We start from the raw sequence: 24,957 nt of genomic DNA on the forward strand, positions 1-24,957 counted from the left end.
CCGGAGCTGGTGGGAGGGCCCCTCTTTGCCAGCACTTAGGTTTTGTGGGAGGTGGGGTGGTCCACGTCTCATTCTGAAAGTTCCAGAAAAAGCAACCACAGGCTGATCAGTTCGAGGGGGAATAAGAGAAAGGCAGCCTTGTTTGTTGAGTGGGTACCTCTGACGGAGTGATAGAAACAGAAAGGGCAACATAATTAACAGACTCCCCCACTCAGACTCCCTTCCTCACTCTCCCCTCCTTTCTCGTACTGAAAAAAAAAAAAAAGGTTTTCAACAGCTTTGGAGATAGTACTCCCTGTTTCTCCTTGAACTCTAGAGACCTAAATATTGGTACATAATTAAACATCCCAGAGGTGTTTTTTTACCCCTCCCCAAAGACAAGCTCTTTGCTCCTCTGGCAACCCTTCTCAAACCTTGATGTGTCAGAATTACCTGAGTGCTCTGGAAAAAAAAAAAAAAACAAAAAAACTCCTCGGACCCATGGTACCTGGACTCAGAATGCCCTGGAGTGGGGCCCAGGGATGTGAGCTTTTGACGAGCTCCCACAGGTGAGTCTCTTACCACAGTACCTGAGAACATTGGCTCTGTGACTTAATCAGGGTTGGACCCCGTTACCAATAACTGGTCTCACAGAATCTATCTCGGGACATTTTGGAAACTTTTTGAATAAAATTTGCTGCAGTAAGTATGCTGTTTGAGAAGACAGGAAGCATGTCATGGGCTAATTATGGCCTGTGACACCATAAAATAAAAGTGCATTCCCGAATGCTTTCAATTTCTTATAATGATGGTAAGGTGGCATGTCATGGGGCCTTTTTAGTCCCAGACATCACTCCAGAGAATTCCAAACAGATATAGACAAGGGCCATTAGGACCCGGATCCTCTCCTCTCGGCCTGTTTACCCATGGGAATAGGATGTCCCGAAGCCACACTTCCCCCAAGTGACGTGTTGATAAGTCTGGTTATCAGAAAGATATTACTGGGGGTGTGATATGCAGGGCATTTACATTTTCTTGATAGGGTGAGTCATATGAAAGCTGACAAAGAAGGAAAAGGAGCAGCGGTGTGGTGCAATATCAACAGACAGCTGTCCCCTGGCTTCTTGATAAATAGGATGACTTGCATTGCTGAGCGGTGCGGTCACGGCCAAAGGAATGGCCCCTCTCACATTTCTTCCTGATTCACATATTCAGTGGGGTTACTTGTCATCCCCTCCCTCTCCTGCTTCCCAGACACTGAGTCTGGAATGAAAATTCACCTGCCTCTGAGTTGGCCACGGGGGAGGGGGGTAGGGGTGTTACTTGGGTTCCCAGGTTGGAAGATTATCTCACCCGGCCCGAGCTATATAAGCTGACTGGAGTGGAGGGGCTCCCCAGCACCGACTCAAGGGTTCATCCCCCAGGAGAAAAACATACAAACTTCAGGTCGACATGATGGTCCTGAAAGTAGAAGAGCTGGTATGTAAAACCTGTTATTTTTATGCAGTGAAAAATGCTTCAGCCTTGATTTTTATTTGAAAATTGCAATGCCCTTTCCTTTCAGGCATAATGCACCAGTACTCTGAAAATGTCCTATGTGGAAAATGGTTGGTTTATGTGATGAAATAAGTGAACTTGGAAAAATGGAGCTGGCAGGAATGAATTCTCTATATATTTCCTATTGATATCTTCTCCTTTGGTTTTAAGACAAGGGTGGGATGACATGCAGTTATCAAAATGCCCTAGGGGAGAAGTTTTCTGGCAAGAATATATGTCTGGGAATTACAACCCAAGGCAAGGGATAATCAAAAGTACCTAAAATGAAAAGACTTTTAAATAATTGGCAGGGCCGGGGAAGGAAAGGGGTTGTGATTTTCCTAGGAGAAATGTAATAAAGCGGGTTAAAAGTAGATTCAAATAGATAAACCTAACCTAAACCTTGATTTAACCAAGAGACTGGGACGAGCATCTGAAGGGATCCTGGAATACTGCTGCAATGCATCGCAGTCTGAGATCCAAGCGTGTGCCGCCTAGAGGCCACTGTCACCAGGGAGAGAGGACCAGGGGCCTCCTGCAGCATCCTCTGTGCAGAGTGACCCCAGGACCAGCCCTGCTACTTTTCACCCTGTGGTCTTCTTCCCTTGCAGGTAACAGGGAAGAAGAATGGCAGTGGGGAGACTGGGGAGTTCCTTCCTGAGGATTTCAGAGATGGACAGTATGAAGCGGCTGTTACTTTAGAGAAACAAGAGGACCTGAAAACACTTCCAGCCCACTTTGTGAGCCTGGGGGAGCAACAGTGGAAAACTGAGAAAGAGCGAGAGGCAGAGGTAAGAACTCTGCATGAAATTCACTAGTAGGACGTTCGGAATGGAGTAAGGGATGGAGGTGCCAGGCAGGAAGGAGAAGAGAGAGAAACAAAATTGGTTATTCCAAAGATGTTTGTTTACCAAATTCTAACTCATAAGGAGACAACTTCCATTGGACAGGTTATAAATGATTCTTTGGCAAAACTATGAACTCTGGATTCTGAAACAATCATTGAATATTTTATGACCATGTTCTAACTGAAAGACTTGGAAAGAGAAACACGTCCAGTGAACTTCTGACATCTCATACTGTCTACTTAATCCCAGGCAAGGGAGCCTTCTTTTCCCAATAATGTGGTTTGTGGTCCATGGATCATTGTTTGACTGTGGCTGCTTTCTGTGTTGACAAAATACGCTGCTGGGTGAATTTTCATTACTTACTAACCACAGATAAAATATGCATTAGTTAACTATAGTCCCAGGACAGTCTGTTTCATGAGCCCTGCTTCGTGGGCCACCTGAAAGACACTGGCATTGATATTTTAGACCTTAAAACTTATTATTAGAGCCTTTTGGATAAAAAAAAAAAAAATTTCATGAGCATGTTAAAAAATTCTACAGAAATCTGGGGTTTGTTTATGGAAATAATTACAAAATTATCACGTAGAGACTAGATCCTATCTCCAATTAAAAGCTGATGCCACAAGCAAGAGAAGCTAAGATGAGGCAATTAGCTGAACAATTAGATCCCTAAATACTTGAATAAGAAATCACTAAATCAAAGCTGAAGATTTAAATTTCTTATTTTTTTGCTCAAACTATTCACATACTTATCTCAGACCTTGTCAATTTTGTTTAGACACAACCAGAATGCTTGTCAGTAGAACTCACACCTGGTATTTTGAAACTGGATTTCTTTTTTAGCTCAAGAAGAAAAAACTAGAACAAAGATCAAAGCTTGAAAATTTAGAAGATCTGGAAATCATCATTCAACTGAAGAAAAGGAAAAAATACAGGAAAGCGAAAGTTCCCATTGTGAAGGAACCAGAACCGGAAATCATCGTAAGGGCTGCTTGGTTTTGTAGTCTTAAACATCAGTGTGATGCTAATGGGGGAATAAGTATCGGGGAGGGGTTGGGGTGTTGACTGAATGTTGGAGAGCTCATGGTAACTCTCACACTATTTTTTTTTTTTTTTTTTTTTTGGCTTTAGACAGAACCTGTGGATGTATCTAGGTTTCTGAAGGCTGCCCTGGAGAATAAACTGCCAGTAGTAGAAAAATTCTTGTCAGACAAGAACAATCCAGATGTCTGTGATGAGGTAAGGCTTATGCAAAGCATTGCAAAGGCCAGATCATTAACTGCGTGTTTCTTACGCTTTCCTGTAGCCTTGCTAATATGGTGCCAAAAATCAATCCACCTGAAACAGTCTTCCCAGCTGTTGCCACACATGCCAGGCGCATAACAGGAGAGTGCAGTGGTCCAAAAAAAGAAAATGCTGGATTAGTGCTACGGATGGCATTCTTTTTTGCACTCTCATCTACTGCTGGCTGATTTTTTCAGTGTGTCTTTAATTTTTAGACCTTTGGGAGAGACTTTTAATAAGGCAGGACCAATGAGTCGCCATTGGAGAAATATATTATCTTTGATTGGACTCAAATCCATCAGCTCTACACAGAGCATCTGCAGACTGGAGTCCAAGTGCCAGCTCCATCACTACCTGCCTATTTGATTTTTAGCAGCCAATGTGCATTTTCTGGACCTTAGTTTCCTTATGGGAAAATAGAGGACACAGGAGTGAAATGACGACTAACGTTATTCCAGCACAAATAGCCTATTAATCCATTTACAGGAAGCCAGTTTACCAGCAACCACTAATCCTTTTTGTAGGTTCTCCCTCATGAATTGAAATGGGGAACCATTTCTGATGATGAACTAAAAATGTCTCCCATTTCCTTAAAAATGAAACTGAATACTTTTTGATATTCAACCTAGCAACAGTCTCAGATGGAAAACTGCCTGTACGGCATGTCAAATACTACACAAACCAGGAGGGCGCACAAGAAAGGGAAATGTCAGCATTTAGGTGGTTTGAATCTTTTTACGTTCACTTGCCTCGAGGTAGACCTCTCAGCTCTTAGAGATGTATATTGCAGGCAACGCAGATCTCAGTTTCAGAATAATTGTTCTAGTCTCCAATTTTGGTAAATTTGACATTTCTAATTCTTAAAGAAGCACTCAAGTTTCTATCAGTTAGGTCAGCAGCGTCCCCAGTTTCATACCATAGAAAGGATTTATGCTCATTTTTATATACGCATTGCTCTCTGTCTCTCTTAAATCTCTGTTCTCACAGTATAAACGGACAGCTCTTCATAGAGCATGCTTAGAAGGACATTTGGCAATCGTGGAGAAGCTAATGGAAGCTGGAGCCCAGATTGAATTCCGTGACATGGTAAATATATTTGTTTGGAAATGAGCCAAAATAAGTAGACTATACGAAGCTTGAGAAAACTTACGATGAAAAACTGGGCCTAGTGGAATGAAAATGGATCTGAGAGCATTAGGCAGAAGTTCATTTCTCCATAGGAAGGGAGATAGGACTAGGTCATGTGGAAAGTATTTTCCATACATACTGAAAAGGAGGGAAGTATTTCCAGGGAAAAGAAGGAAGTGAAAGCTGTTGGACAGAATTCAATCTCCTCATTCAAGTGTTGGGTCATTATCAAGTCAGTAGCATCAATGAGAAGTAAGACAGTCACCACTTGTCTTTCAGCATCCCTGTCCTTCCATCATCCACGGCAGTCTGCTCCTGGCCCCTTGGCTGCTAGCAACATCTCAGAATTCTCTAGCTGCATACCCTATGATAGATACTGATTGCCATCAGTGAGATTTGGGGCTAGACTGCCTACAAAATAAATTGCATCTATGGAAAGTAATTGCTATTCAGATCTCAATAATTCAACCACTGTGATTTCTACAAAGACCAGAACACAGCATACTTTATGAACAGAAGCTTGAGCTGGGGAAATGCTTTCTTTATTTAAATACAGCTCAATTTGACTTGATAGCAAAGTAGAAAAGGGATTGGAAGAGTCCAAAGGACTTGGTCAAAATTTAACCCAAAAGAAATAAACACAGAGAAACAAGAAACAAAATATAAAGTTTGCAAAGAAAGACAGAAAAATTCATGAGTACAGGATTTGGAGGGCCAGGGATATACCAAACAGAGCTCCTATGAGTAAGCAGTGACCACAAGGGATGAGAGTCAGGGTGGGTACGGAGGGAGTGATAGCACAGGAGACAGCAGAGAACCAGCAAAAGATGAGGGAAAAACAAAAGGGAAGTGGGGAAGAGGTGTCAGATCCAGATTCCTATCTTTTGGAAGGGACTACTTTCATTCCGCCAGAATTCGAAAATACATGTCTAGAACTTTTGAGTATATTTGGTGAAACTGCTAAAAGTTCCAGGCAGATGTGGGGTTGACTATCTCTTCTGCCACTTACTAGCTGTGCTTCCTTGGGGAAGAAATCTGAGTATTTTGGAGCCTTGTATTTCTCACCTGCAAAATGAGCACAGTAAGACCCACATCACAGTGTTGCTGGATCAACACATCTGGAGTATGTGACACTCTGTCGGCCCGAGGGAATTCTCAAGAAACTGTAGTTCTTATTCTCTTTGAAAAACATTTATTAGGGTTATTAAGAGCCTCCTAATGATGCAAACACGCGCCCAGATATGCACATAGGAGTGCATATACCCACATTCACACACTTAAGAGTTTGCCCAAAACATATGGCAACAGCCTTCAACTACGAAAGTTAAAATTGGCAACCTAGACGAGGACAGTCCAGTGTTACCACGGATGCTCTAGCAAGCCTGTGTTCTTGAGCTTTAGAAACAAAGTACTAATTCCTTTGACCAGTTTCTTCTTTATATTAAGTCATGTCCTGTTACCTTCCTGGTTTAGCTTGAATCCACAGCCATCCACTGGGCAAGCCGTGGAGGAAACCTGGATGTCTTAAAACTGTTGCTGAACAAAGGAGCAAAAATCAATGCCCGGGATAAGGTATTTCTCCTGGTCCCTCTCCCCTTCCCCACTCCCCATCCCTTCTGCACTTCCCCACTTTCTTGGGGGGTCTGGGACAGCCTCTGTCCTCAAGCCCAGGGGCTGAGCAGGCTCTTCAATTCCACAGCTGCTCAGCACAGCACTGCACGTGGCAGTGAGGACCGGCCACTACGAGTGCGCGGAGCATCTCATCGCGTGTGAGGCGGACCTCAACGCCAAAGACCGGGTGAGTAGCCTGGCCAAGTTCAGCCTCCTAAAGCTTCACTCGTCATTTTTTTGGAATCACTGCCTGAGTCAGACATCCCTGTGGACCCACTTGCTGGCCTCAGGCCCACCTTCAGCCTGTTGACTCTGCTTCTCTAGGAAGGAGATACCCCCCTGCACGACGCCGTGAGACTGAATCGGTACAAGCTGATCCGACTCCTGATCATGTATGGTGCCGACCTCAATGTCAAGAACTGTGTAAGTACTCAAACCAGGGGCCCTACTTGCGGGTTTCCTAGAGAACAAAAGTAGATCTCACATACTTGAAGAGTCTTACAACAGTAGGTAGTATTTTAGGGGTCTTTCGAGGGTTTAAATGCCCCTGTTCATTCCCATAAGGACACTGCTAACCTTGGCAAGGGCTCAGGGGAAGCCACAATGACTTCTGTCACTCAGTGCCTAATACAGCATCTAGTAATTCTTTTGAAATTTGGCCTCGGAAATAAAAGTTGGCCAAACTGTCCACCTTCACAGACATGAGCACAGCCCACCTTGGCCATCTCTGGCTAAGCAAGGCCTGGGGTAGTCAGGAATAAAGACACCCACCATTCCTGAAATTGTTGAAAATCCCACAGTGGTCAACGCAGCCAAGGGCCAAGGAACTCAAATTTATCAATATCTAATTCAAGTATTTCTGAACAGTCCTCTCTTCACAACAGTATTGCATGCTACCACTTTCTTCCAAGGAGAGCCATGCTTTTGCCTATATTACTGAGATAATTTCTACTCATTCTCCACTTTGGTTTATCTGCATATCCCTCAAAATAATTTCCTATATTTAGGCCCCAAAGATGCTTGTATAAGTTCCATTTACAAGTATGTATTAATGTAGCTTCATCTGTAAGCCAGAGAATATAACCAAATCGTCCTCATGGTCCCAATTCCCAGACAAGCATCATCTAATATAAACTTTGAAATTGTCACTGGGAGGAATGAGTGTAAAGTACTGAAGAAGAAATTTGAAAGAAGCTTTTGGAGAATCACTTTACAAAGAAGGAAGTCTTTCTTACACTGTCATCTTATACTGTGAATAATTTCTTCCTCTTACTGTGTTCCTATGAGACTGAGAGAACTACTTTACCACCCAAAAAAATCCCACCAAAAACCTATCCTGGCGACAAGAACAGAAAATAAATGCAATAAACAGAGACTTCTTCAGGTGGGAAAGCGTTAACAGTAGGGTCTTCTCATCCTTGATAATTTGGATTGGTTTTATCAAATAATTTAAACAAATCAGCAGAAAGAGTAGATTCAATGAAATCCTCAAAGCTGCAGAAAATGATTTTTTCCCCCTCAGGCAGTGAGACACTACCCACAGAGATAAACAGCATACAGATTTGGGGAGTCTGTGTATGCAGCCAGGTAAGGGTTCCAGGAATTCATGGAATAGCCCAAAATATAGAAATAGGGCTCATGGCTCTGAATTATCAGTTAGATGCCAGTATAAGGGTTGTGGAACTACTAATGCCATTGACTCAATGGATGGATGTTCCAAAAAAGGCCTCTAAGCTACTGGATAGCATCCTGAAGGGAACTGGAAACAACAAACAATACATTACTCTGTTGTCCAAAACTCTGTCTTCATATCTGTTGATGAGTGTTCCTCAAGAAAGATGCTACAAGGTGAGTTCAAAATAAAAGTTGCAGGGCCACTAACTCAAATACACACAGGGGCCAGGGAGATCACACGAATGCCTTAAATAGTGGCTGTGGGCTGCCTGCACAGAACTTAAAGGCACTGGGCCTTCTCCAGCCGGTCCTCTGTTGTTCTATGGAATCGTGGGTATTGTGCTGCCAAGTGGTCCAATTTTTTCAGAGATCATAAATCCAGTTGGGAAATCTCTTAATTTCTAAAGATTGCGAACGAATTCCAACTTTAAAAAACAGTCTAAGTTCTGTTTGGGCCAAAACAGGTCTCTAGACTGATCTGCATCTCAAAGCTGCCAGTCTGCAATCTCTGGGATAGAGAGAGACTTCTGAATGAAGAGATAGAAAATTTTAGGACCTCTCATTTTAAAGACAAGAATTGAGAGGTGACATAGTTTTAATTTTTGTAAATATCTTGAGGCATTTGCATAAGGTAAAAAAAAAAAAGGTTGGTCTCAAAAATTATTTATTCATACAGCATTCTTGGATATCACCTCCAAGAAAATAAATTTCCTGGGAGAGCTCAATGTAACTTCTGAGCAGTTGTGAAAAATCTATCCCCTGGGGCAGTACCTGCGTATTTAACCTAAGATGTTGAAGCAGCTCTACCACCAGTTTTTATCCATTAGGAATCAATTTCCACATTGACAGGAACTGGTTCTCGATCAAGAAGAATACTGCTACCTCCTCATGCTCATTTTGCAGGATACTGGACATGCACAGAGGCATTTTTTTTGAATTTCAAAGTGACTTGGCTTAACCCGTGCCATTAGTGTCTAGGGACTAAGATTTTTACCAGTACCTGGGATAGTCTCACAGGAAAAAAAAACATTGTTAATCTGAAATACAAAAAGCATTCCCTTGAGAAACAGTGAAGGGCTGGTTTGAATATAAGCTGCAAATCATTCATCATGGGATTCCTGAAACACTCCAATAACATACATCTATCCATTACCTCATTAAACGCGCGCGTGCACACACAGAAGAGGTGAATTTCTAGACATCTCCCATCGGTAAGTCACATTTCTTCCTCTATTTTGATTAGGCTGGGAAGACCCCGATGGACCTGGTGCTACACTGGCAGAACGGAACCAAAGCAATATTTGACAGCCTCAAAGAGAACTCCTACAAAGCCTCTCGCATAGCGACCTTCTGAGAAAAACGACAGACTCCCCCATCGGGGTGCTCTTCCCCGGCAATTTGAAAGCACCGCCCCAAAGAGCCACTCGTCATGAAATCCTGTTTCTGTTTATCCACCTGTGGTAAAGCTGCACCCGGTGATGGTTTGAGAAAGCACAGGGATAGAGAGCGTGCCGTCTCCCTTAGTGAAACTCACTCTAATTGTATTTATTCTCGTTTATTTATTTATTTATTTACTTCAAGACCACTGGTATTCAGACCCTTCCTGATCGTCCATTTACGAACAAGCTTAGTGTGTATGTAATACATCAGAGCCTTCCTATGGATAGTTCTTAAGCCGTGTTAACCAGCAACGCTGCCAGCGCCTACTTAGGGGTCACCCCTAAGATGTTTCAAGGGGTTTTTGAAAGACAAAGGGGGTTATTGCAGCCTTCTTTTCCCCTCAGTTTTAGTGTGGGAGAGTGAGGCCATGGAAGGCCTGCAGTGACAGGAAAGGAAGCAGATGGAAGTGACTCTGCGAGGACAGTAAAGCCGGCCATCTGACGCCTGGGCCTGTATTTCTCAGCAAGTCGCACGCTGTACGTACCAAGGTGAAGAGAAAGTGTTGAGTGTAAGTGGAGAGCAGTGCAAGGAGCGGGCCACTGGGCCAGGCAGAACTGAGTTTGCTCAAAAGAGATGAAAACTAACTGCGAATTGTAAATGTGTAAATGTATATTATGTTGTATGTACATTTTATATTCATAATAAAAGCAAATTCTAAACCTCTTTACTTCTTTCATTATAGTGGGACAGAACCAAGTGAAAATGACATTTAGATGGGGTTTTTCTTTGTCTTTCAAGTTTTTCAGATTAGGAATGTCCTACTGAACAGCACCTCTCAGTATTTCATGCATAACACAGATCATCTGGGGAGCTTGTTAAAATGCAGATTCTGATTCCTCCAGTGAGGGTGGGGCCTGAGAGTCTGCATTTCTAACAGCCTCCAGGTGATGCAGAAGTGGTATACCCCAGCCACACTGAACAGCAAGGCTGCAAAAAACCATACACACAGGAGAGTTCAAGCTCTTTTGGCTCCCAGATGGGAAGAAAGAGACCCTTGGTGGCCAGAATAATTACTGCAAGTTAAGGTGCTCCAACCATTCCCATCAGGGCTTCACTCACCTGAGGTTTAATAATTATTGTAAACACTGGCTGGTAGTGTCGAAGGCCACCCACGAGCAAACCTGGCCAATGACTGATAAACTCCAAGGGGAGCTTTTTTGTTGTCATATGCTGGGACAGGTACTAAGACCTGTGATGAGAAAAACTGTCCCTGCCCTACCTTCCTGGAAGAGATGAATATTAAAGAAATAATCACAGAAATAAATATATACAGTAACAACATGTGGTAAGTACAAGGAAGTAAAAAGTAGAGTGCAGTCTAAGCTGGGGAGCTCCATCATTTGACGGGGAGGGGGTGTGGATTTCTATAAAGCCTTCTTTGAGGTAGGGACCTTTCAGAGGAGTCTGAAGGATACACTGAAGTTTTCCAAGCACAGTGTTCCAGGCAGCAGAGAGAACGCAGAAAAGGGCAAGGTTATGGGAAAAGTTGAGCACTTGAGGCAATGTATGAAGGCCAATGTGAAACACTAGCCCTGGTACCCCTCCCCGCAAACTCACTCTAGACAGGATAATATTCATAACCTCTTAGCTCTGCCTCTAACACGTTAAGAAGGCAGAGAGGCACAATTCATAAGCAGATGGTCTTCCAGTTAGCTGGTCATGGAGTTGCGAGGATGGCTCGAAATATTTTCCATCCAGGATCCTAACAATCTGTAGAGTCCACCTCCTAGGGGCATCAGGAGCTTCATTCTCTGTTATCTCCACCCAGCCACATCCCCCCAGCCCTCTCTCTAGGGTCCTAGCTCTCATCAGATCCTTACGGCCCAGGGTCCTTCCACTTCTTCCAGGTAAAGTACCTACAACACAGGCAACGCCTCCCTTGCTAGTACTGATGTCTCCCCTAGCGTAACGTGTTAACACGTGTGTTGTTACGTGGCCAAGTTTTCTCTTTATGTCTTTGGCAAGTCCCCTTCACCACAAGAGCTGGAAGGTAAGGAAGAGAAGAAAGGAAGGGGTTAAAACACTTTTGTGCTGCTGCATATAAAGACTTGCACTAGGACAGAGGTAGAGGGCATGAGAACCAACGTGGAATAAGTTCCATTATAACAAAGCCAACTCAGTTACCTCTGCCAATGGAAAAGCTAAGGTGTCGGGCAAAACCTTCAAGTTTCCATCACACAGGTGGACGATCAACTTTTATAAGTTCCTTGTCTTCCCACCTGAGCCAGCTCTGTGCCCACAGTCTGTCTCTTGTGTTCTTTTCTCATTGAAGGGAACGTCCTATTGGCCAACAGAGACTCTTAGGAGTTGTTCTTGACTTGCCCTTTGCCTCACCCCTTTCAGTCAACCACCAAGACTCCTTACCAGCATACTACTAAGTAGCAGTGTAATCTGTCCATTTCCTCCTACCCTCGGGGCCACTCTCCGAGTTCAGAGCACCACGACATCTCCAGGATTTCTCAAATGCCCCCAGCTTACTTCCCTGCAGTCTGTTCCTCAAGTTGTGGGCAGAGTGATTTTTCTAAAATGCAAATCTAGTAGTCATTCTCCTCTTCAAAATGTTTCAATGGCTTCCCACTTCCCTCAGGATGAAATAAAAAACACCTTAACGGTCTCTAAAATTCTCGAAATCGGACTCTTTATTCTCATCTACATCTCACTGTCTTCTAGCTAAATGTGAAATTCCAACTCTACTGACTTTTCAGCTCCTCAGAAAATGCAGACGCTTGCTTTTGTTCTTACATACTGTGTCAGCTTCCCTGGAAGGCTCCTCCTCCCACCCCACCCCACCCCATCCCACCGTGTAACCTCCCCTCAGTCCTCCCCTTCAGGTTAGCTGTACTTCCCCTTGGAAGCCATCCCTGACCCTGACTTAGCCTCTATTAGCCTCAAGTGTGTTCCTGTTGTATTTTTTCCTCTGTGTCCTAACGTCTATCATACTGCCTTTACCCACCAAATGAAAAAATCTCCTCTCCCTTTGAACAAGTAACATACTTATTAAGTATTAAGCCAATTATGGAAAGGAATAATGAAGAAAGCAAACATCAATAATCATCCTAATTTCATGGCACTTTGATTATTTCTGTGCACATTACATACAAGCACTGTACATTTAATTTTATTACTTTGTTTTCCAGTGAACAACTTATTCCAGACATCTTTATAAATGGTAGTCTTATGTTTCAATGTACAATGGATCATTTAACCAATTCAGTCATTACTGGGCATTCAGGTTGCTTCCATTTCCCCATTTTAAATATTGTTGCAATGACTAGCCTTATCCATGCATCCTTTACACCTACCCAGTTATTTCAAGAAATACACTTATAGAAATATCTATGAGGTTGGTATCAAATTATCCCTTCCACAGTATGTTACTGCCTTTCCCCACAATCTTTATAAATCTTTTATTTTTTTCAACCCAATCAGCAAAAGAGATGTATTTTTGACGATTTCCCCGATCACTAAAAAAGTTCAGCATCTTCAGGTTTACTGAGCATTTTTCTGGGTCAACCTTCTTTGCTCAATTTTCTATTAAGTCAGGTTCCCTGGAAGCAGCACTTGAAATGAGGATTCTTGTGCAAGTGATTTCTTGAGAGAGCTCTATAAGGGATTGAGGGAAACAGGACAGAGCAGGAGAAGAAAAGAGGCAGAAATGTGGTTTTGGGAGAAGTCTCACCTAAACCTAATCCCATGAGGTTCTCAGGAGCATAAACTGCACCACAGAGGCCAGAAGGCGGGCAGTAATACCCTGCGCATCAGGCATTTGCCATGGGCCAAACTCCAGGGGTCCAGGTAAAACTTCCCAGGCATCTCTGGGTAAGCTGCCATCAATCAGCCCAGGACAATCCTCTGGGGGAGGGTGACAATAAACCATCAGTACCCAATAGCTGCAGCAGCTGGGGGACGGGTACACCGGACTGGTAAAAAGATCTGAGTGGACACCAGCAGTATTTGTCATGCTGTGTATTTGTTTTTTAAAAACAATGCCTTTTAAAAAGCTAAGGATCTCTGGAATCTCTCTGGAATATGCATCGCAAATGTACCTTCCTAGCTGTTTGCACTTTTCCAACATTACCCTTTTATAGACAAATTGATCAAGGTTTTATGTTTTCTGGCTTTGATGACCAAACCAAGCTTTTTTTTTAAGTTTTTAAAAAGATCTTTAATCCACTTCAATTTACTAACTATGAGAGTGTACGGGGTAAAAGATAGGGATTAGACCTTTTTTTGCCTCTAAATGATCGACTAGCCAATATTTAATAGGTACATTCTACATGACAGTCCTGCTCTGAGTCTTCTACAGATTTTAATCTACCTAATCCTTGCAATAATGCTATAGGGAGACTAGATGAAGGAGGCGAGGCACAGCGAGGTTACGTAATTTGTCCAAGATCACAGGTACAAAGTACTGGCAAGCTGGGACTCGAACGCAGGCAGTGTGTCATCAGTCTGCACGTCACTGGTGTGCTGTACTGCCTCTCCCGCTGCATGACCAGCTGTTCCAGCACCACTTACTGAACAACCCATCACTTCCTCCTGAAACTAGAGTGGTTCTGGACTCCCAATTCTTTCACTGATTGGATCTCTGCACCAATTATACACTGTTTTAGTCACTAGAGTTCTGTTGGACTCTGTAATATTCAGCACTGCAAGTCCCTTCCACTGTTTTTCTACAAAATTTCCCAGTTATTCTCGTATTTTTTTCTTTCAAAATACCAGACTAAAAATGAAACGTATACACAGCAAACAAAAATACAGAGATACTTTGTTTTGGATGTTAAATTCACAGATTAATTTGGGGGAGAATTTGATGTACAATGTCTCTTTATCCAAGGAAATAGAATGTCTCCCATCATGTATTCCAGTCTTCCTTAATTACCCATATAATTTTCATTTAGTGTTTTCTTCATAGAGGTCCCAAACATTTCTTGGTAATATATGTCTTTATGAACAGGGCTATCTTTTAAAAATGGTATTCTATAACAAGTTGCTGTTAATGACAACTACTGGCTTTTGTGTATTTATTTTATAACTGACCACCTTGCTGAACTTTTATTAAAGGTATTGTTATCTTGTTACAACTAAACCCACAGTGGCTCATGTTCTAGCAAAAGCACACCTTAAAAGGAAACCTTCTCGTCCTCCTCACTGGTGACCAGCCATCATGGCCTCCCATCCTGGACCACAGGATAAGCCTCTCATCAGGCACAACTGCAAATACACAACAAATGTGACGAACTAAGAAGCACCTGTGTGTCTTTTCCCGGTTGCTTTTCTTGAGTTTTTCAAGACTCACAAGTGCCCTAACTTCACCTCTTTTCTAATATAACATGAAAGTCCTCAATACTCTATCTGGTACAAATGGAGGCACTGTATAGTCAGTTGTCTGAAAAAGTAGATTAAAGTGGGACATGAAAAAAAGTTGAACATTATCCCCTTAAACATTTTTTAAGTTTAAAATATATAAATGTACACTCACGTGCCAATCTTTTAAAGAAAGGGCAAAGCCTATTCTTGGAAGTGTGGCTCCACTGATGGGAGAGCTACAGTTCTTTCCTGAGCTCCAGTCTCTTTAAAGAAGAAAGAAAAGTGAGATCTTATTTAGTTTTGATTTGCATAATTAGTGATGTTGAGCATCTTTTCATGTGCCTGTTGGCCATCTATACATCTTCTTCAGAAAAATGTCTATTTAGATTCTCTGCCCATTTTTTAATCAGGTTATTTGGTTTTTTATTGTTGAGTTATATGAGTTCTTTATATATTTTGGACATAAACCTCTTATCAAATTTAAAAATATCTTTGCCTATTCAGTAGGTTGTCTTTTCGTTTCTTTGATGGTTCCTTTTGCTGTGTGGCTTTTTAGTTTTTGTTTCCCTTGCCTGAAGAGACATACACAGGAAGATACTGCTCAGACCTATGTCATTCCTGTTAGACTGTTAAAATGGCTATTATCAAAAAGGCAAGAAATAACAAATGTTATGGACAGGATGTGGAGAAAGGGAACCTTCACACACCACTGGTAGGAATGTAAATTGGTACAGTCACTAGGGAAAACACTATGGAGAGTCTTCCAAATATTAAGAACTACCCTATGACCCAGCTATTTCACTTCTGGGAATTTATCCAAAGACAACAAAAACTAAAATTTGTAAAGATATATGCACTCATGTTCATTGCAGCATTATTTACTCTCTCTCTTTCTCTCTCTCTATATAAAACAGAATACTACTCAACTATAAAATAAGATGAAACCTTGCCATTTGTGACATCACAGAGGGACCTCAAAGGTATTATGCTAAGTGACATAAGTCAGATGGAGAAAGACAAATACTGTATGACTCTACTCTTAAGTGGAATAATAATAATAAAAAAAAACTAACTAAATGAAACAAAAAAAAAACACTGATAAAGAGAACAGAGTAGTTGTTACCAGAGGGAAAGATGGATGAGGGGAGAGCAAAATGAGCAAGGAGGGCATCAACCATATGGCGATGGATGGAAACTAAACTTTTGGTTGCAAGCTGCAGTGTACACAGAAGTTGAAATATAATGTTGTACACATAAAACTTAATGTTATAAACAATGTTACCTCAATTAAAAAAAAAAAAAAGAGAGAACTCAAAGACTCTAGCATATCACAGTGCAGAATTTCTACTGGATCTCTTCCAAATCTTAGTTGTCCTGCTCACAGCTACTTTGACAGTTGTTTTTAATGACTCTTCTTTTTCAAACTTTTTGAAAGCATCCATTTTCCTGGGAATTCTTTTTTTTTGGCCTCTCTTAGTTCATCAGTTTTCATAATTTTAAATTAACTTATATAACTTTACAACGCTAAACACAATGGTGTAAACAGGCTTGTGAATAAACACACACCTAACTTTTGGTGAATCCAAGTGGGGTGAAGGCAGAAGGAAGCTGGCACTCAAGGAAGTGGCAGACTCTTGGTGCGAGGATTCAGCAGCAGTGGCCATCAGTTTTATGGAGGGAATGGAGTAGTCTAATCCACCAAACTGCTGAAGTGGAAGTCAAAAATGCTTTACTTTTAGAATCATGATGCTAAATATACACAGTATATAAATATAAGTGAACATATACATGTACATGTGAAATATTCTTCCACTTGTACTTTGTCAAGGGTTTTTATTGTTTTTTCTTTGTTTTAAATCAGGAGTGGATTTTAAATTTTAGCAAGTGTCTTACTGGCATCTATTAAAAAAATTTTGATTTTTCTCATTTGACCTATTAATATGACAAAGTATAGTGCATTAAAAAGAATGGAAATATTCTTATAATCCTAGAATAAATCTCACCTGGTTACAGTGATTTCTCTTTAGTAATATTTTCTTTAAGCATCTAAATTTGTAAGTGAGTCTGGTGTAAAGCTTTCTCTTTTTAAAATTACCTTTTGACTCTCAGAGCAGTGTTCTTTTTCTCATTTAAACAATTTTACTTTATATCAACATAGCATAAATGCAGGTATCTGCAAAATAAAAAGCTACCTCTATTTAATATGATCCTGCTATTAAAAAAAATTACTTTCAAAGTTGGTTGAGTCCAGTGCTTTGATATCTGTAATACAGCTATTAGAAAAATCGATGTTAGGTTTTTACGGGCTTCCAACTGAGAGACATCCCACTGCAAGGACATCACAGAGGTAAGCAGCAGCAAAGGAAGCGGCCAAGTACGACTTTGTGTGCACTTTCTCTTTCCTGCCACAAATTTTATAGCAATTCCTTTTACAAAGGACTTTGACTTGATGAATATAGTGAAAGAGAGGCTTAAAATAAGAAGAGATCAACTAAAAGCCAACCCCTTAAAAAATGTTTCAATAGTGTTCAAAATAACCACTTTTTGAGTAGTAAAATTAAGAAACAGTAAGCCACGTATAGCAAGTAAAGCTAAAGCGCATGAATATTTAAATGAACAGGAAACATTTTTAAAGAGTCTCTTGAAACACATACAACATCTTACTCAATCATACCTGCTCTTTACCCGTAACACAAAGGATAAATAAACTAGTCTTCGCTTTTCTTCTAAAATATACCTAAATTCATTAAGGGGGCAGTCTTTTTTGTTTCTTAAATGCTTCACTAGGTTTTGCTATTTTCATGGCTTGAATATAAGACTGTTCTTATAGACTACTGATACGTAGCTCCAAGTGAAAACAGTGAATCATATGAAGGTTTCGTTTCTGTTGCAGCTGATGAACCAACCAATGGAAGAAGACAGTGTTGGCAGAGGCTGGTGGCTCCCTTCAGCCCTCACACTTGGCTTTCTTGCAGGCCGGAAGAGCATCATCATCTGCTTCTGATGACCGAGGCTTCTTCACCGTGGAAATAATTCCAAAAGCAGTTTTTCTAGTTTCTATAAAACAGGGAAACCATAGTGCCAGAAGTTAAAACATGACTGAAAAAGAGGTGGTTTAACAAGCATCTCACTGTGAATTACAGTGTTTCTAAATGATAAAGCCATAAACTGCTATCAGTGCTGATGCCATTCCCCCACCTCCCACCGCCAGTGTATACAAATATCAGTATGTTACTAACACCTAATTCACTCCAAAGGAATTACCTCAAGGGTAAAACTATAGGGCGAGTTATCTCTAATGATCTGCGGCATCTCATATAACCAGAATCCAAGTTACAGAGCTTGGTGCAGCAGATGCGTTAAGTGTGGTAGAAAGACGATGAACTAAGACAGCAAGTACAACAGTCAACTGTACTGCGCCCATTGTGGTGTGTGTGCTCACTTCATTTCACGGAACACATCTGTGACCCCTACTAGGTATCAGTGTACCTCTGAAGAATCAGTCGTATGGTACGGCCAGCATCCAGCAACACCTGGGTGTTTAACAGGTGTTGAAGAAATACTTCGGTGAATGAAAAATATCAAATTCACATGTTTATTGATCTCTTACATATTGGTGACAATGGACAAAAAAGAATGGGAATTATTAAATGTTTAGGTCAGGTTGGCAGCAGAGTTCATCTTATATTTAGCTAACTTCTGCTAAAAATGTACTAAGAGGCCAGGCACTATGTCATCTGTAGAGGGTATTAAGATGCCTAACACAGTGCTCCTTCCAACCACACACTGAGATAGCACATCAGGGGCAAATATAATAGGAATGGAGGCACCACAAGAAGTATCTCTGCTTGGATGAATGAGGAAGGCATCATAAAAGAGGTGACGCTAAGAATAGGGAAAAAGGAAAAGGAGAGGAAGTATTCTTTTGCAAAGGCATGGAGAGAGAGGTAAGAAGAGCCTCGTATGTTTAGGGGACAATATGGCTGGTGTTGAGGAGGGTTGTGAAAAAATTAGGGGGAATGAGGATGGCGGTTAGCTTGTGAAGGACCACAGTGCCATGAAAAGAGACTAAAATGTAGTCCTTAGGAAATAGGGAAGGACTAGGGAGAAGGAGAGAGACAGAGATCCTTTAGCTACAAAGGAAGCAGAATCAAAAGAACTTAACGAACATAAATTTAGTTAAGAATTATTTCTTACTTCAAGTAATAAAAGTAAAAGTTAATTCTAAAGAGTTAAACATTACCTTCTCATTTATCAGAACTAATCTACCAACCCTATTAAATCTTTGCCAGTTATTTAAAAGCATTTTCATTTATAAAAGGAACAAAACGGCTCTCAAGGTCATTAAAATGCCAACATAATCAGAGAACCTCAAAGTAAATAGAAACTGCCAACGATTCCCATTTTACCAAATGAAAACTGTAGCATTTAGGGATGCCTATTTATATCACTATGATTATAAGCAGAAGTCTAAAAACCAGTAGAATGAATAAAAAGTATAAATTTTAAATTGCAAAAATCAACACTATGTAACAAAACAAAATGCATTAGTTTCAAAATTGTTTTAGTTCCATCTGAGAAATGCCTTTTTTAAATCACTGAACATTTACTTAATCTAAGCCGACAGACTAAAAATAGGACTTTTCAGTCTTTTACTGTCAAACAAATTTTCAGATAAAGTAACTCTTTCAGACCCTGAACCTCTTTCTCTGTCCCTTCCCCACAACCTCCTTAGAATTGCTGTTCACTGGTTTCCAGAACCCCACAGGACCCATCAAACTGTGATTCCCTGTAGCAAGCTCTCCAATGTGGAACTTCAGCCACTAGGTTCCAAGTCTTCTGTTTTCCAGGTATCTCTTCTTGCACTGCTTTCAACAATTTCTCTCAAAATAAGGTTTCCAGACCCTCCAAGAACCTATGAGCTGTCCTCTGGTAGTGCTCCAGGGCACTGCTGTCCTTCTTAAATGTGGCTCTCAGGAGGCTATATAGATGCCAGCCGGGACTTGGTGCAGAGGGCAACAATGAGACTCTGAATCCTTAGAATCTTGAATTTATCCTCATGTAATCTTAGGCTGAATTAGCCATCCTAGGAAACTACCACATTACTATTTCTTACTGATCCCAATGTGAACTGGAACCAGGGTACTTATAATTTATCCTCTGGATGTGTTGTTACTTCTGCAGGAACAGCAGGCATAAACTAGGACTGTTCTGGGCACATCAGGGTGAATGGGAATGCTACCTAAAGTCCACGAGGCTCCTTTTAGTTTAGCTTCTACAAAAGCCTAGCTCCATATATATCTTATGTTGAATAGCTGAGTTGTTGAGAATTTCGTATTTTTCCCTATTGCATTTTTAAAATGTTTCCCTTTCTTGTCTTAGTCTGTTTTGGAACACTAATTGTTATCCAAAATCTTGATGATTCCTTACATTCATTTAAAATAGACAAAAATAATGGCAGAAATACCATTGTGAACCAACTGTTCCCTAATTTCAAGAAAATCTTGATAAAATTCTAATTAATTTGGCCATTCCCAGAGCTTATGGGGTGGGTCTAGGCTATACAATACAACAATCTCAAACTAAAAATGTTGAAAACAGAAGCAAAATCACCCAATTCATGGTTAATACAGTAACCAGTTCTCCCAAGATGAAATCAGATCATTAAAATGCAGACACAACACACAAGCCCCTCAATAACCTAACTATTCATATGCTAAAAAACCTAGTCTATATGCAGCAACCAATTCTGAAGTTTAAAATTCATCTAGATGATATCAAATGAATTGCTTCCTGATCACTACCAGGAGTGCTAAAAATTACAGAGAGAATGAAGATAAAACAGCAGATCAAAAGTATAAATGTTTTACTTTTAATAAAACCTCATTTTCATTCTCCAAAGTCTTGGTATATCAAACACTTCTAGTTTAATTTTTATTATCTGATGAATAAGAAATTCAGTGCCTTCAAGTAGTGGAATTAAGGTGAGGAGGAGATAAATGTAAATAAAATGTGAGTAAAAAGTGTATAGTCTGTGCATATTTGAACATGCAAACAAAAAATAAGAAAAGAATCATACATTGTAATAAATGTAAAAAGTTATAATTTGAGTTTGTCAGTTGGGTTTTTAAAAAGGTATTTGGGGTTTCTGTATTCCTCATAAAAGGCTTAACATATTTTTCACCTTTCAGTTCTCTAAAACAGTGCTTTTCAAGCAGGGGAAGCATGTCCGTCAATAGAGGATGGAGGAGAAAGGGATATCAGAAGCCTATCCAAATGCAGGCGGGGACACACATGCAGAGCTTGAAAGAACACACAAACTATATTCATTCCACAAACTACAGAAAATAAAGCCTAAAATAAAGGGTGGGAAAGCATTGATGGGGATGGAGATGGTTAAACGGGTTCAGAAAAGATGACCCTAAAGGAACTCTGTAGGACAGGAGAACAAAAGGAAATATGGCTCAATTGTTTGATAGAAACGACTGGCTCTGAACACGACCACTGGGCATTTTTCTTGGAAGAGCTTGCTCACCTCCATGGAGAAGCGCTGCCCGGCAGTTGGTGGACACCGCAGCCTTGGCATCACTTTCAGACAGCCCAAACAGCAGCCCTCTGGTGGGGTCGTTAAAGACTTCAACGCAGAGTCAGCCAAGGACACAAGACTAACAGAAACGTAACTGAAAATGCCAGCTTGCCTGGTCACACTGAAGGAGACAATTTAATTCTACAGTTCTTAGCCCTAATGGAATGTGCATTTGAGAAGAGACTCATTTAACTCTAAGCTTTTATAGAGGCCTTCTTTCCCCCTTCTCTATTTCACCCTTATCCCAGAAAACAAAAGGATGAAGCTCTCTACAACCTGGTATGATTTGTTTTTGAAGCTATTAGTTGGTAAGCTTACAGTAAAAGGTTAAAAACAAGTCTTGTTAAAGTATAATATATAATCAAATTCCAAATTTCCTAAAAGAAAATTTCAATGACTTCCTACTCGGGAAAGGATACAAGTTTGCCACATCGTACGGGCCTCTTATTTCTAAAGGCTAAAATCAAGTGAACAAAAAATAGACGAGAGAAGTTATTCATAACATTTCAATGACTTCATTTGCAGTAAATAGGATGCTTAAGTATCTAAAAATAAGGAAGTCAACTGCATAAATTTAAGTCCTTTTAACTTTGATGAGTTTCTGAAGCTTTTGAAAATATATAAGATCCCTGAAAAGCATTTTACAACAATATAAAGGAAAAACTACTTATATAAACAAAAACTTGAAGCCCCAAAGGAATGGGGGTAAATTTTATTCTTCAGCAATTACAATGAGCAAATTCAGTTAAAAATGAAAACATACAATAAATGTTTGTTACATTACTATTTTAATTTCTCCCTTAGAAACTTAAAGTTTTATAACTTGAAAAGCGAAAACAAAGTACTTCATGCCAAACTTACCCTTTCTGCAGCACTAGATATAATTACATTCTACAAAACAGAAAGTGATCAATGTTAATCTTAGATAAATGTGAAAAAAATTGGAAGTCTTATAAATAACTAGTAATTACATTTTAAGATTTAAGGCTTTATAAATACCAACTTCTTCTAAAGATAAGAAAAATAATTTAAGTGAAAGGATGAAATTCAGACCTCATGTCAAACTAAAGGCAGCCTACAATAAGATATAAAACAAGCTTTCCCAACAGATCTTAGAAAAGATACATTAGTTTTAAAAACTAGTTGAAAAAGTCATATAACCTTAATTCGACTCAATGATGACAAACAACTGTTATCTAGACTATTCTTTCACAGTGAGGAAATGGCAAATTCCTTACTGAAAGATAAAGGCTTTCAACATCTCTTTCCCCACCCTCATGTTATTCTTCCCTGGGATATTTTTCTTTCCTTTAAAACTTGCAGCGCTCATCAAAATGGGAGAATTTGTTCCTGTATCTGGAGAATCTTCTGCTTTCAGGAAAAGGGACCAATTTGATAATCCCAGTATATTAATAAAATTAAACTGCTAGATTTGAAAAACATCCTAAAAGTATGGAACCATACCTTTCCTTTGCAGACCTGCATCAAGTTGAGGGCATTGGCAATTGTGTACCTTCTCATTGTGGAGTCTTTGATAGCGGGGCTGTAGACAAGTTCAAAGCCCAAGCCTCGGTCAATTGCCTTCACAGGAAATAAAGAAAATAAACTGTCAAGGCTAAACAAATACTGTCTTTATTTTCATTGAACCCCCCCACCCCACCCCAACTTCCGCATATCCAGGTACAGCCTTCAATAAAGGCAGATTTTTGCCTGAGTGGCACCAGCCACAGGAGAAGAAAACAGATCCACAGCTCTATCTGATCAATAGAGTTTATCTTAGCTGAGGGGATGTTGACTTTATATAAACAGGAATCAAGAAGAGGCTAAGGAGAGCAGAGTCCCAGTGGGGTGGAAGAAGGGCTATTACTCCTTGGACTATCAAAAGGAAACCAGAGATGTGCTCCCAACACGTGGATAAACTGTTTGCAAACATATTAACCAAGTAATTTGACCCAAGAATGAAGGGACAAAGAAATGAAGAGCTGAAAAAGGTCCAAAGAAAAGGGGTGGAAGGCTTCCCTCCTGGGGTAAGTTATTTATTACACATTCAGTGAATGAAGAAACACTAACAACCATGGTTAAGTGCTATGGGCCAGGCACTGTGCTGACAGTCTTATATATATATGTATATACCTCATGTATATTACCCCTACCTTTATAAGGCCTTGTGTCAGAGACAGCTAACTGACCCAGTATCTCTTCACCCCTCTTCCTTTACTAATGGAGCCCCTGATTGTAAGCTGGGCTCATGGATGCCCAGCCAAAAAGATGAAATCTTTTTGGGCCCTTGACAGTATCGCCCAGCTTTCCTTACAAGCTTGATCTTTTACACGAGAAAAAGAAGCTTCTTTCTTATATAAGGATGTTTAATAGGCAGGTAACCACAGGTAAGAAAACAGCCTGGAAGGTGTGGACATGGGATTCAAACACACCACTACACTATTCAGTTCCCTGATGGTGATTCAAATCTTCATCCATTCACAACAGATATGTTTTAGGCCAACTGTGTGTGGGAACGGTGAACAAAAAAGCTGACAAGGTACTTCTCTTCTAAGAGCTTCAGGTTAGTGGGGAGACAATCAAACAATTACACAGATGCAAAACTTTCACTGTGATAAGTGCCATCAAAGAGAAGTTTGGGAGTGGGTGAGGGAGGACTCAAGTAGTTACACAGCAGACAGAGGAGCATGTGCAGAGGGTAGGTGAAAAGGCTCTAGGGCTGGCAGAGCGTGGCAGCACGCAGCGAAGGTCAAAGGCTGGCGAAGGGAGAACAGGAAAGCCCTGTGGTGGGAGCAGAGGTGAAGAGGATGGGGAGGCGCAGCTGTGCAGGTCTTTAGAACTGAGACAGGATTAAGCTTAACAGCAACACAAAGCACCTAAGGATTTTAGCATGGGGGTGATAATCAGACTCACAATGGCAAAGTCACTTCACTGCAGTGGTCTTTTGAAGGAACAAAGGAAGGTAAGCAGGCAAAGATCAGGTAGTATGTCCAAGTCTCTGCCTGGCAAGTGAGTTTGTATTACCCAGAGGAGTTGGGACTGGTCTAGCTGTGACTGCGGGAGGTCTACTCCCGAGTGTTTACAAGAAATGGAAAACCTGTCTTCTTCCAAAATGGGCAGCCTACCTTGATTTAATACAGGTGTACCCGGCAGACTCCTTCCACTTGCCCTTCCTGAATACATCCCCCAATATCCTCTTCCATTCCCCAGCCTTCCCTTTCCTTAACTTTTCTGCCTGCCTTGAGGCTCCCTGATTTTATTCTGGATTTCCCTATAGATCTCATGAGTTTAGTTAGGATTTATATGCTATTTTTCTACACTGGAACCTCCCCGTCTCCCCTTTTCTGATAACTTTTCCCCGCCTCCAGTTCTTTGGTTTGTGTTGATTACATCTGGGAATGATGTCTGTTACCATACTCTTTGTGCCATGATCATACATCTCATTCCCTTGCTGAGCTTGTACACTTGAAAGCTGGTATCATGATACTTCTTTGTAACACAGAACTTTTATACCAAAAGTGTTCAATATATTTATATCCTGAGTGAATAAATAGTAGC

General features: G+C 40.6%; 2 protein-coding genes across 2 annotated transcripts in view; one reads left to right on the forward strand and one right to left on the reverse strand.

Moving 5' to 3' along the window:
- The first annotated feature begins 1,303 nt into the window (after positions 1–1,303).
- ANKRD1 (ankyrin repeat domain 1) lies at positions 1,304–10,166 on the forward strand. The gene is made up of 9 exons (XM_010971228.3): positions 1,304–1,458; positions 2,127–2,306; positions 3,210–3,347; positions 3,498–3,605; positions 4,638–4,736; positions 6,252–6,350; positions 6,478–6,576; positions 6,714–6,812; positions 9,307–10,166. Exons 1-9 carry the CDS (start codon positions 1,432–1,434, stop codon positions 9,415–9,417), a joined length of 960 nt encoding a protein of 319 aa, XP_010969530.1. The 5' UTR covers positions 1,304–1,431; the 3' UTR covers positions 9,418–10,166.
- A 2,433-nt stretch (positions 10,167–12,599) lies between these two features.
- Positions 12,600–24,957, reverse strand: part of RPP30 (ribonuclease P/MRP subunit p30) — a 31,433-nt gene continuing 19,075 nt past the window's right edge. The window contains exons 7-11 of the mRNA XM_010971229.3: positions 22,864–22,980; positions 22,261–22,290; positions 21,819–21,856; positions 21,349–21,428; positions 12,600–17,870 (exon numbers count right to left, since the gene is read on the reverse strand). Of these exons, the coding sequence (XP_010969531.1) occupies positions 17,761–17,870; positions 21,349–21,428; positions 21,819–21,856; positions 22,261–22,290; positions 22,864–22,980 (375 nt within the window). The 3' untranslated portion in view covers positions 12,600–17,760. The remainder of the gene's footprint in view (positions 17,871–21,348; positions 21,429–21,818; positions 21,857–22,260; positions 22,291–22,863; positions 22,981–24,957) is intronic.

This window comes from Camelus bactrianus, chromosome 11 (genome assembly GCF_048773025.1).
Source record: "Camelus bactrianus isolate YW-2024 breed Bactrian camel chromosome 11, ASM4877302v1, whole genome shotgun sequence".
Taxonomy (NCBI): domain Eukaryota; kingdom Metazoa; phylum Chordata; class Mammalia; order Artiodactyla; family Camelidae; genus Camelus; species Camelus bactrianus.

Excerpts from the sequence above, each read along its gene's own strand:
- ANKRD1 (XM_010971228.3), top strand. The coding sequence starts at position 1,432 with ATGATGGTCCTGAAAGTAGAAGAGCTG. Across the intron at positions 6,351-6,477 it reads AAATCAATGCCCGGGATAAG|CTGCTCAGCACAGCACTGCA; the intron begins GTATTTCTCCTG and ends TCAATTCCACAG. Across the intron at positions 6,577-6,713 it reads ACCTCAACGCCAAAGACCGG|GAAGGAGATACCCCCCTGCA; the intron begins GTGAGTAGCCTG and ends CTGCTTCTCTAG.